The following is a 12,783-nucleotide window of genomic DNA, read 5'->3' on the forward strand; positions in this document are numbered from 1 at the left end:
TCTTAAAACATAGCAAGTTGTTAGAATTACAGGTGATAAATGTATGGCTGTATTTTGACTATAGCAGTATTTTTTTCCCAGATTCCCACCCATATGCTCAAAAGCATAAGGTTTTGAAAGGTGGAGGTCGTCAGATTATATGTTGCTTTACTATTCTCCTGAAAGGGATCTAACATGCTGCTATGTTTAGAAATCCAATATACTCCTGCAGAGAGAAACGTGGGAAGTTCACATCCACAGCTGTCTCATGGCTTTGGACCACGTCAGAGTCAAGCTGTGTTATGGAAGAAAAGATAACTAGCCACAGAAGTATTCTTGGGCTTTCAACCACGAGAGTAGTCAAGGACACATGACATTCAAATCCCTTTCTTAATTGGCTGGCTCTGAAAGACATGAAGGTGCTACAAACCCCAGTCACCCAGCCGCTTCACTGTAGGTGTTTGAGGTATCAGACACCAGAGGTCAACAGTAAGGGCTGACTTGGTAAAACACTCAGAGTGACTTGGGTTGGGTTTGGATTTGGGTAGGACGTGGGCAGAGGATAGAGGAGGAGAGGCTAAGATGGGGACAGATGAGGTTAAAACTTAAAGGTTCAGCTGGTTTTACCAGAGCAGAGCAGATTCGTTTACTTTGTTATTAATCAAAAGCAAGGGAGACTTCTCTGAAATTTGTTTGGGGGCTTGGAATCTAAAGTTCTGCTCCTAGATGTAAGCATTTCTCCTAGCCTCAACCTAGATGTGTCGTGTTTTGTATGGAAATGAAACTAGACGGAATCTTTCATGGTTTAAATTTCCTTTTTCAAATAGGAATAAGCTGATACGTTTTTACTGCTAAACATCTTAGAACTTAAAGTTGAAAGATGTAACTATTTTTATATCATACTTCAGAGCATGAAATGCCTTTAAATACAAACTTTCCCAAATTTACTTTCCAGCTTAAGGTTCATGGTTTAGTTTTTTTTTTTTTTTTTTTTTTTTTTCCTGCGGTACAAGGGCCTCTCACTGTTGTGGCTTCTCCCGTTACGGAGCACAGACTCCGGACGCGCAGGCTCAGCGGCCATGGCTCACGGGCCTAGCCACTCCGCGGCATGTGGGATCTTCCCAGACCAGGGCACGAACCCGCGTCCCCTGCATCGGCAGTTGGACTCTCAACCACTGCGCCACCAGGGAAACTCCATGGTTTAGTTTTGATACAAGAAAACCAGACGCTTTCGTGAGGACAGCTTCCTCATTTGAAGGCCATGAAAATCACAAATTTTCTGTTTTGTTTTAAATTGAGAGAAAATACTGGGACAGTTTGTTTGAGGAGGGGTATAAGAATCTTGGAAAAGGAATAACTTCCTCAATGATAATTCACATTGTTGGCCACCATATGATGTGTAGCTGGGCTTATACTACAAATACTGAGTAAAACAATTTGAGATATTTACCCTTTCCTAAATTACGGTTTGCTAAGTAAATATACCACCTAATTATATGTAAGAATTTAGTCCCACGTAAAACAATTATTTTTTAACTGTAAGATTCAATACAGATTAGAGAAAATGTAATAAACACTGTGATTCTAAGTATGCTTTACATACCTCTGACTTGAGCCTCATGCATTTACCACAGTTGAAAGGAGGAGAATGAAGAAAAATAGGCTTGTTTTCTTAGCAAAGTAGGTAGGCATTTTTTATCCACATAACCTTTAAATCCAAATGCCTCATGTGCACTATTATGTTAAGCTATAGATTTTATCTCTTTATTAGTAAAAATATGTAAACTATAACAAGAAGGAAAATTCATGATTCTGGGAAACAGCATAAGATGTTATATAACCAACTGGTTTCCAGCCTTCAAATCAGACATTAGTCAAGGAAATAATAATGACCTTAGCCAATGGGAAAAACATCAAGCCAGATTTCTCCCAGCTGTGTTTCTCCCCCGCTGTGGCCTTCAGTAACTTCAATGGAAGTTTAGTATGTTTAGGGAGAAAGATGGCCAGAAGAATCAAAATTATTAAACCAAAAAGGTCAATCTTCAAATTAAGTCTTGGACCACGATCATTTCAAGAATAAGGTTTATCCCTTCCAGTGTCCTAGTGCTACAAGCAATATGGCTGACCAACCACTCAATGGGGCTGATATCAAACATTATCTTGCCAAAGGGGTGAGTAAAGGAAAAACAGTTGCTGGCTTTGAAATGTACAAATCAAGCTATTAGTGTTTCTTTAGCATTCCTTTTAATTTCCAACTCAAGCTTATGGTGACTGCAAGAGATAGGAAAAATCCTCAGAGGAGGCAGGTCCTTGGATTTAATTCCATATAAACAGAGGGCCAAGGAATTTTGACAGAATTGTTGCTCACAAAAAGCTAACTTTGCCTTTGAAGTTCTTGTGTGTTCCATACTTAAAGTCAGACACCTCTATTCATCCAACCACAGTATGCGGCCTTCAATAATATGATATAATGCTTTATTTTTTTTAGATTAAAAAAGGTCTTTCATAAGATCCCTGTTATAAAATCATCGGCTAACATGTTTTCCAGGATTTGCCAAGTACACAATCTGAATTACCTTCGCTTTTCAGGACTAACTGGCCTGATGTAATTTTTTTTTTCATGACCACAGATGTGCTAATAATGCTTTAGATCAGTTTCTATTAAAAAGAATGGACCACATGAAGTTCCTCCTAACACATTAAGTGAAAAGCTATCTAACCATTATCTGTAGGATTTAAATAAAACCTGTTAATTTTCTCCCTTATTTCCTTCCCAGTTAGTCATTTAAATCCAAGGAGATAAAATATCAATATTATGGTACTGGTCAAAACATCAAAGAAAAAATACTGACATAATTTTTCAATACCCCAGATATTACTATAGAGTGATACCACTACCACTAAAACGTCTGGTGCTCATTAGCACATCAATGGCGCCAAGTCTTAAGGTTAGATACAAACAAATCAAACCTGCTTAGTGGTGTCTACTCCAGAATTCTCCAGCCAGCCTGAACACATCACTCCTTTCTCACATAATTCCTAGTGCCAAACAAACTTTGGGACATGCATACCTGTATTTATGTCTCTTTTTTCCTTCTTAACACCATGACTGGCCTATAGTAATAACTCAGTAAAAGGTTTTTGTAATGAATAAATGATAAAAAGCAAGACTGTACTATTAGAGGTTATGTAGATTGTACTGGTAAATTTTGAAATAAAATATCTCTGTCTTCCGTAGTGACCACTGAGTTCGAGTTCATGGAGAATGCCATTTCTTCTGCACATTCAAATGTGGTAAGTTAGGAAAACGTATCTTGAGTAGAAAAAGAAGCATCTTCATGAAATATGAGAAATCTAAAAAGCGACTAGATGTTAACAAACACAAAATGTAATGCACATTACAAAGATATCTCTTTATTGTCCTTGTCTCTGTTCAGAATCTTTCCATTATGACTCAGTGGGATTTAGTTCCTGGATGTTTACTCTTATTTAGCATTTAATAGAAGTCTTTCTCCACTGGTAGATCAGCATGTAAAGGGGATAGGTTCTTAAAAACACTTTGAGGTCGAGAAAGGCTAAGATGCTGAAAGCAGATAGATAGTACCAAATTATACTAGAACTCTTGGCAAGTAAATGTCATGGACACAGGAGTTTGGTGCTGTGATTTTGGTCAGAGTAAACCAAAAATGGTCCAGGATATGACTGGAGTGATCACAGTGGGATATTTGGCCACAAGAAGACAAATAAATATATTGTGCTACGAATGAATTCTTTAGAGCTCTACAATTCAAATATCATTTGTAAATTCTTTATTGCTATAAAAAATGGATGACTGGAAAAAAATTTTAAGATACTGCACATAGTAGCAGACTGCTGGGATGATGGATGTAACAATCCTGAGCATTTATAAAGTGGACTGCCTAATATTATATATGCATATCTCCATGACATGTTATAAACACATGATAATTTATGAGGGAGAAAGCATCAAAATAAAATCAATTGTATATAAACACTCCCTGAATTTAAAGTGCTGGCAACTTCTGCCTTAGGGGGTACTCATTTTCCTCCTTTTTAGCCAGTCATTTTTGAAACACCTCAATCATAAATCCAAATTTTGGTCAGAAAAATGTGACTGACGATACCTGAAAAAGGAAAATGCAAGGTGAAAAACATTATTCTTTCTCTGCTGGTATAAGTTGCCAATAAGTTAGTTGCATGTCATTCACGAGCTGATATCATTTGGATTGGTTTAACTTATATCATCCACAAAGACCAACTGCACTGTTATTTCAGTCAATGGTTGGCAATGCTGAAGGTCAGAAGCTACAGATACGTCTGCTAGATAATCTGGGCCAAACTGTGGCAAGGATACATATGCTATTATTTATAAAACACTCATGTAAAGCAACTAATTACATTTTGCTGTTTTTGCTTTCGTATTCCTCCTTTTTGGACTGTGGACTTGTTCCATCCATCAGTAAACTTGTGGCATCTTCCTTGATTGAAGGTGAATCTGGAGCAACTGTTCTTTGGATAAATGCTGGCAAGGTAGGAGAAAAGAGAAAAATAAACCTAGATGAATAGAATCCCTGGGCTGACAAAATTGTGAGTAATCACTGCATTTGATCTAGTTTTCTGTAAACTTTACATGGACTAACAAATCTTCGATGTAGGAATAAAATAGTTTACTATATTTTTAAAAACATATATTCGTGGGATTTAATTTTGTTTGTTTTAGATTTGAAGAGTGAGGGTGGAAGATGTGTGTTTGTTCAGTATATAGTGATATTAAAGCATGCAGAATTTTAGAGGGTGAAATCTTAAGGGCCTCCTTTTCATAGAATCCTCTTTAAACAGAAGCAAACAGACTAGATCTGGAATCTAGGTTTACTGTTTTTCTACTACCTCTTACCTCTCTTCTGAGCTCCAGATGCCTATATCCAAATGTCTATGTCAAATACTCCCACCTGATTTATAATCTCTGATGTCTGCCCATCCCTTGCTCTTCTTCATCTTAGAAAATGATACACTCATCCACCCAGTTTCTCAAACCCTGGTTCCTTCTTTCCTTTGGCCTGCCTGCTCCACCCATCCAATTTAAGAGTAAGTTCTGAGGATTCTACCGCCCATTTCACCTGAGTCCTTCTGCTTCACACCACCTCCATTACCATCAGCCCAGCCCAAGTCACCATTGTCTCTCTTTCTGTTTTCATCTTGCCTCCTTCTCCACACACCAGAATTATCTTTCTAAAAGGTAAATCAGATTATGTCACTCTACTGCATTAACCCTTCCCTCCCCCCCGCCCCCCTAGCCTCCCAGTGAAATTAGAATAAAATCCAAACACCTGATGGTGGCTGAAAAGGCTCCACCAGGACCTCAGCTCCCACCACTCTCTCCCTCACTCATTCTCACTCTCCCTCCTTCTCTCCCTCCCTCCCTCCCTCTCTCACTCCTTCAGCGTTCCATCTCTCTAGAAGACCATACCCCTTTCTTCTCTGGGGCCTTTGCCCTTACTGCTCCCTCTATCAGGAAAACTCTTCCCACCCAATTTTAACTCAGCTGGTTCTTCTTGCCTTTCAGGTTTCGGCTCAATTGTAACCTTCTGATCACTAATATAAAGTTCTGGTCCTGGTACCTTCCATCATTTCACCTTTATAGCACCAGTCACCATTTTGCTTGTTTATTGCTTACTACCTGTTTCTTCCATGAGATGAGGTGACCTCTTCTGTCTTAGTCACTACTGTATTTCCCCAGAGCCAAACACAGAGCCTCGTGCATAGTCTCTTAGTAAATGTTGTTTGAACACGTGAATATATTTTAAGGGATTTCAAAACGATAGTCAGCTGGGGATTTTCTAGCTGCTTTCTAGAAAGCATTTATAGAGTACACATCTTGTCAAATCGCAATAATCAGAACTCAATTATTTAAAAATATCTGGCACCTAATTGGTCAGTGAAAAGAATATCACCAAAAAATAAAAATAAAAAAGCACTATCACATACAATGAACCTATAAGATGGAGAGGTAGAAAGATTGTGCTTTCATGAATAAATAAATCCTATAAAGGACAAGAAATAATTTTTACATTAGCAGTACCCCAACATTTTTATTGCTATAAATCTTTGGCACTTTATTTTGCAAGTTTGAGGACAGACTACACATGAAGCATCCATTCAGTTAGCCGGGGGATCCTGAAGTACAACACAAAAGTGAAGAGTATTGCTGTTCTCGCTGTGGATAAGTCCCATCTGAGGGACTTAAACCTCCACTAAAGGAACGTCAGAAAACAAATTAAGAATACTAACTTTTCTTTTTATAGCGACATATTCTGAAGTAAGGAAGTGAAAAAAAGTACTTGTTAGTAACTTTCATTGATTTGCTTATCTAAGAATATCAAGTTAAATTAATATGTAAGATTCACTTCCAGCTCCTGAAGTAGTCTTCAGATAACATTTCCCCCCACCATGAAAAATCAGTCCTTTCTTTTTGGGATTATTTATTTATTTATTTATTTATTTATTTAAATAAACATTATTTACCACAATGTTAGAATTATGGAAAAATTGCAATCTGCATTTATTTTTAAAATTGAGTTTATAGATAACAACTCCACAAACATTTAGCATTTGAATCTCAAAGAACTTGAGATTTCAAGGAGTCATCAGTTTACTCCAGACTTCACTCAAACCCAGTCTGGTCCGGGCCCCAGGAGTGAAGGCCCTGTCCTGAGTTGTGTTCCTTTAGCCTAAAAGGAGCTATACATGGAGACCAGTGGTCGGTCACTACTTATAAAAAGTAAAAATGACAGTTTCAAAAGCTGGCATTATGAGTCTCTCTTACTAAGCCCCCACTGTCTACAGGCTGCAGGTAATGGAATCCAAGCCTCCTAAAAGAGTGTCCTGAATCATGGCCATAGCTTCCAGGCAGCCAGGATAAATTTGGTAGTAATCACGGCTCTAAATAATGGATTTCTGTGTTCCTATTTCCAATGGTAATATAAACTTACAATTTATATATTTCTTCCCTTCTTCCTGGCAGGAGGAATCTACCTTTTCTTGAATTGACCTGAACTACACAAAGCTGACATAAATTACTACTTAAAACAAACTTTCATTAATGCTGGATCATTTCAGAGACCACAAATTATGCAGTATTTTCCCATTTCCTTTGTTTTTTCCATGGTCAGTGATTCTACGCTTTCGTTTGGTCACAGTTTTGACAGGGCACCTAAGTCAGCAGAATGAGTGCCTTAGCGTCAACAGCACAGACAAAAGGGCCTCATCCAGTACCAATCCCAACCTGAGTAAGAAGGAGCCTGTTCTGTGGGCTCATAAACTCATGTCTGCCTCAGCACCTCAGTTACTCCCCAGGTCACCATACAGGTCTCAACTGCTCTAAACTCCAACCCCCAGCTTTCATGCTTCATTCAGAGGTTAAGAAAATCCAGTACTTGCTAGTCAGACATAAAAGCTGGGGTTTTCTCAGTAGCCTTTTATTTTTGTAAGATTCCTTTTTAGCCAAAGCGTACATACATACACATATCAAATAGCACCAAAGGGCTACACAGAAAGACAGCAGTCTCTTGCCCCATCCCTCCCAGCCCTACACTCCTTCTCCCCAGACTCAACCACAATCAACCCTTTTAGCTTTATTTTCTGTATTTGCTTCAATTTTTGAAAGAAAAAGCTGATATTGCTATTTTCTGATTTATCATTTTTAGACTTATCCACACCCATCCACTTTCCCTCATCCCATCCTCCCTATACAGTTACATCTGGACTTGTAGTTATGTCAATAGTATTTACATTATTATGACTATGTAAATATGGCTCACACAAACCTAATAGGTCTACTGTGACAATGTTTCTTTTCTTGCTCATTTTTTCCTGGAGTTATTAATTGATTATTTATTAAAATTCATTAATAAATTAATTTTTGTTTTTGTTTTTTATTTCCTCTTTATAACCATCCTCAATTGTTTCTAATAGCTCAGTTATACCTATAATAATCATATGTCTATTAGTAGTTTTTCTAAGCACTCAAATGAATCAAATAATCTATCAGTTTTTTGTTTATTTCCTAAAGATTCTCCTGATGGAATCTTTTCTTTCTTCCTTCACCATGAGAGAACTAAAGAATATGAGTGTCCAGATTAAAAGCTCCCCAAGACCCACAGGGAGGCATATCATCACAAAACTCACTGGGGTTAAAGAGACAATACTAAAAGTTGCTGGGCCAGGGGTGAGGGTGGGGCAGTGATGGTGAAAATGATCACGTCAAAGGAATGGGAGTCAAAACAAAAAGACATAACGTTTTTCAACAGCAACACTGGATTTTGGAAGATGATTGTGCAATGACTTCAGAAGAAAAGTGCTTTTTAACCTAGAATTTTATAGCCAGCCAAAGTCTCAGTCAACTGTGAGTGGAAGAAACCCATTCTCAGAAATACAAAAACTGAAAATATTTACCACCCTTTCTTGGATGTGCTCCCACAAAAGATGTGCAACAGCTGTTTGTTGGGTGAGCCCTCATCATTTGCCTGGCTTCTGGCCTTTGTTCTGTTTTCTTTGTTCTCTCATCCCAGGACTCTCACTAATCAGGTACTGTCCTTCTTGTATTGATTTTCTGAATATCTTATCTTTTCTCTCCTATTGTCCCATTCTTTCTTTTTCCTTATCTTCTACTTTGTTTGTAGGTTTCTCAACTTTGTTTTCCACCTTTCTAGTTTATATTTTAAGTTTCTGAGACCTCTTATCCTGTGTTCCTTTTTCATAGCATCTTGCTCATATTTTTACTAAATGTACTGTTTTCTCATTTCTCTGAGGGCATTAATGATATTTTTAAGATATCTTCCATTCCTTGTATTATCGAATTACTGTAGGCTCCATTTTTCTCTTTGTTGATCTTGACAGATCTCCTTTTTAATCTTGAAGGTTCAAGAAAAATTACAGGACAGTTTCTATAACTAAGCTGAAATTGTTTGTGCTACAAAAATGGAGAGGTATTCAGGGTGATTCTAATTCGCTTCCAAAAATACTACATCATGAAAAAGATATAGAAAATTCAAGGTTCATCAGAAAAGCAAATAAGAATAAATATTATTTCTAGAAATAAGTTTTATTAAATCACTTAAAATGATTAACAATAGGTACCTATGATTAAACTTTTAAAAGTATCCTTAAAAACATGGAGGTAGGTATGGGAGGAAAATCATAAAACAAACTTGTCAAAAAGAACAGTAAAACTATGTGTAAATAAATAATTTATCAATAAATTAATAAAGAAGTTTACTTGCTAAGCTAAATTTTCAGTCAGATTGTACAATATAGACTCTAATAAGTATTTTCTTATCCAAATTATGTTCTCAATGATATTTTTTCCTATTCTTATTTAACTTTATTTCTTTTTGAGCCAGTGTATTTATATAGAAACCTATGGCAGCCTATAAGTACTATATCTTAGAGAAATGACCAGGGCTAGTCATGAAATGTTACTGAATGAAAAGCTGAATACAGTTTCTTTTATTGCCTGTCACAATATTAAATAAAATTCTAAAAAATTTCATGTTTTCCCCTTAATGTCTTCTAACCACTTTCTTCTAGGTACCTTTCTAGGGAGCCTTATGAAAGTCATAATGGCAAAATTAAATACCAGTAGAACAATGACCTCTGTGCTCATATCATGGTGCTGTTTATTTCCAGGCTCTTAAATGTCTTAATGGATGGGATACGATGTTTGATGGTGCTCTGTCCCCACCCTCCTCCTCTTCCATGCTTACATACATCAAACAGACCTGAGGAAATTTTTCCATTGCTTAATATGAAAAATAAAAATTTTGTCTTATGTGTATATCACATTCTGAGGTACAGTAACCAACCTGAGATATGATCCAAGTTGAAGGGTGACTGCTAGATTAAAATAGCAGAGGGTTTATGAAAATATATGGAATCACTTGGTAAAATGGTTAGGACAGGAAAGGGAAAATGCTTAGCTTTTGAAATAAAATAATTATGATATAATGGAAGCCAAACCATTTGTCAGAAACCAATAACTATTTATTTGATGAATCTATGAATATAAATCCGCACAAATGAGAGTTATCATTTTTGGATTTGACCTACTTCCTTGTGGCTAATTTTGATATTTTATTTTATAGCAACCTAGTTTTTTTAAATGACAGCATTGTCAAATTGAATGTACAAACTCTATGTCCATGGAAAACTGAAGAGCTAAATGGCTATCTAACTAAAAATCTATTAACATTTGAGTCCCAAATGGATTGGATAAAAGTGGACTTGAAATAAAAAACTCATACACTCATTCATCTAATATTAATTGAGCCTTTACTATGTGCCAAGTTCTATATAGGATGCTGAGGAAACAGTGGTGCATAAAATAGACATCACTCCTAACATCATGGAGTTCACTCTTCGGTGAAGAGAAGAATCAGTAAACAAAATGTCACTTAAATAGCAAATAATTCCATAATTAGTATGAGAAAGGTTTTAAAGGAAAATTGTAATGCTTTGTGGGCATGCATAACAGAAACCATACTTAAAACTGTGAGTTCTGAAGGCTTCTTTAAGGACATTACATCCAAGGTGAAGCATAAGTGGTTGGAGATGGTATCCTGGGTCAACAGACTCACACTTTGATGTGTGTGACATTTTATCAACATTTACACTGTATTATTCACAGAATGAAATCGGACGATAGTAGTTTTCATATCCTTATTCTTTGCACAAAATTAGATATTTTTGAATAGTTCTATGCAAAGATTTTCTACTTTTTGATGACTTGAATTTTATTACAATACTATCTAACTTCCTTACCCACTCATCCATAGTTACTAGCAATCTCCAGGCCAAAAAAAAGCGTTGCTTAATTAAGATTATTACCTTGGGTAATTCATTTTCAGTTTTTATGAGAAGTGTAAGGTCTAAAAAGAAGCGATTCCATATATTTTTAGTAAGTTGGGTAATATTATAAATGTACTTGGGTATTATTTGTATGACTGATAATGAAAATTTTTTCAAACTTACAACATGAATACTACTATCATTTACTGGCCTTATGCTTTAATCTTTCCATGAGTTGCATTTTCTTAAATCCAACTTAAAAACTGGTACAGGACATCATTACTTACAGTGCAAGTGTGAAAATTGTGGACTAGACAGGAAGCAACTGTGATCCTGCCAAGAGGATGACTGATCTAACCCATGAGCATGGGAACTTTCAGCAAAGTTTCTGTCATCCTAAAAAAGAGATCACAGCATTTCAGTTCAAATCATTGAAAAATGTAAGGCTTATGATTCACTTAAATGTACTGAAAATAAAATTGAACCTCAAGATACCAGCTATGTTACACCACAATTTAATATAATTATAATCCTTGTAAAAAATAAAATATGTGGATGTTAAAGAAAATATGAAAAAACAAGAGAGAGAGAAGGAAATCATCTGTAGCCATAACAGCATAACATATTTCTTTCCAGTCTTCTTTTTCCTGTGGATAAGATTTGTAAATATTGTTGTAAAACTCTGTGCTATTTATTTACATTTAATAATATAAACATTTAAAAAGTCATTAACCTTTAGCTTTATGTTACTCATATACTGTCTAGTGAATATACCATGCTTTACTCAGGTATTACTCTTCTGGGCATTTAGGTAGTTTCCAATGTTTTACTCCTATAAATAACAGTATGAGAAATACCTTTAAATATATAACCTTTCCCTTATTTAGGTCTGTTCCTTATGACAAATTCTTGGGTGGAAATACGGGGTCAATAAAAACAATTTGATGTTTTTAAATACATTTACCTAGACTGCTTTCCATAATGATTATACAAATACTCATTCAACAAATATTTAATACATAAACCAAAATGAATACAGAAAAGGTCCCTCTCCTCATGGACTGTATGAATGTGTCCTTTTCCCAAAATCTTAGCTGAAAAAGGGAATTAGGGAATTATATCTTTGAATAATTTTACTAATTAAATAGGTTAAAAAACAGGTGCTTTAAGATACATTTACTTGATAAAAATTGCAATTTTTTTCTCTTAAATGTTTTCTAATTATTTACTTCATTTTTTTTTCTTGCACTCATTCATTCATTCAACAATCGTTATTTGGCACCTACTATATGCTGGTCAAAGAGCAAATAAAACATTGGCGTATATGATCATGAAATCTTCAGGATTGCAGGAGAGAAAGGCATTAAACAAACTATACAAAACACAATATAGTTAAAAACTATGATAAGAGCTATAAGAAGAAGAATGGGAAATAATAGGGAGAACTACATTTAGATTTGGGGTCCAGAGAAGTTTCCTCTGGTAGGTGATATTTAAGGCAATAATTTGAATGCTTAGTATGAATCAATGGATTAGCCAGGTGAAAACTCATAGGTGGAGGATGGAAAAGTGGGAGGTAAGGGGGAGCAGAAGGGTGGTCAGGGAGTGGTGCTCTAGGCTCCTGTGAAGGTGCTAAGAAGGTAAGAAAGAGTTTGGTGTGTTTGAAGAACTGAAGGAAACCATGGCTTAGGCACACTGAGCCTGGGGAAGTGGTTACAATGAGATCCAGAAGTGGGATTTGGATGTGGGTTTTTTTTTTTTTTTTACTTAAGTACAATCAGAAGGCAATCAAGGGTTTTGAGGAGAGGAATGACATGCTTTGGTTTGTATTTCTCAAAGATTACTCTGGCCTCTTTGTGGAAAACAGACTGAAACAGCACAAATGTAGAAGTGGGAATACCAGTTAAAAGACTGTGATTGAGGATGACTGCGGGTCAAGGG

The 12,783-nt window shown here is 36.0% G+C and overlaps 1 protein-coding gene across 2 annotated transcripts in view; it reads right to left on the minus strand.

Moving 5' to 3' along the window:
- Positions 1-2,429: 2,429 nt before the first annotated feature.
- Positions 2,430-12,783, minus strand: part of CEP128 (centrosomal protein 128) — a 442,632-nt gene continuing 432,278 nt past the window's right edge. For both annotated transcript variants that reach the window (XM_082619712.1, XM_082619711.1), the window contains 2 exons: positions 11,130-11,238; positions 2,430-4,522 (listed from right to left, as the gene is read on the minus strand). In XM_082619712.1, coding sequence (XP_082475838.1) covers positions 4,395-4,522; positions 11,130-11,238 — 237 coding nt within the window. In that variant the 3' untranslated portion in view covers positions 2,430-4,394. The remainder of the gene's footprint in view (positions 4,523-11,129; positions 11,239-12,783) is intronic.

This window comes from Mesoplodon mirus, assembly GCF_964341445.2.
Source record: "Mesoplodon mirus genome assembly, chromosome: 4".
NCBI lineage: Eukaryota > Metazoa > Chordata > Mammalia > Artiodactyla > Ziphiidae > Mesoplodon > Mesoplodon mirus.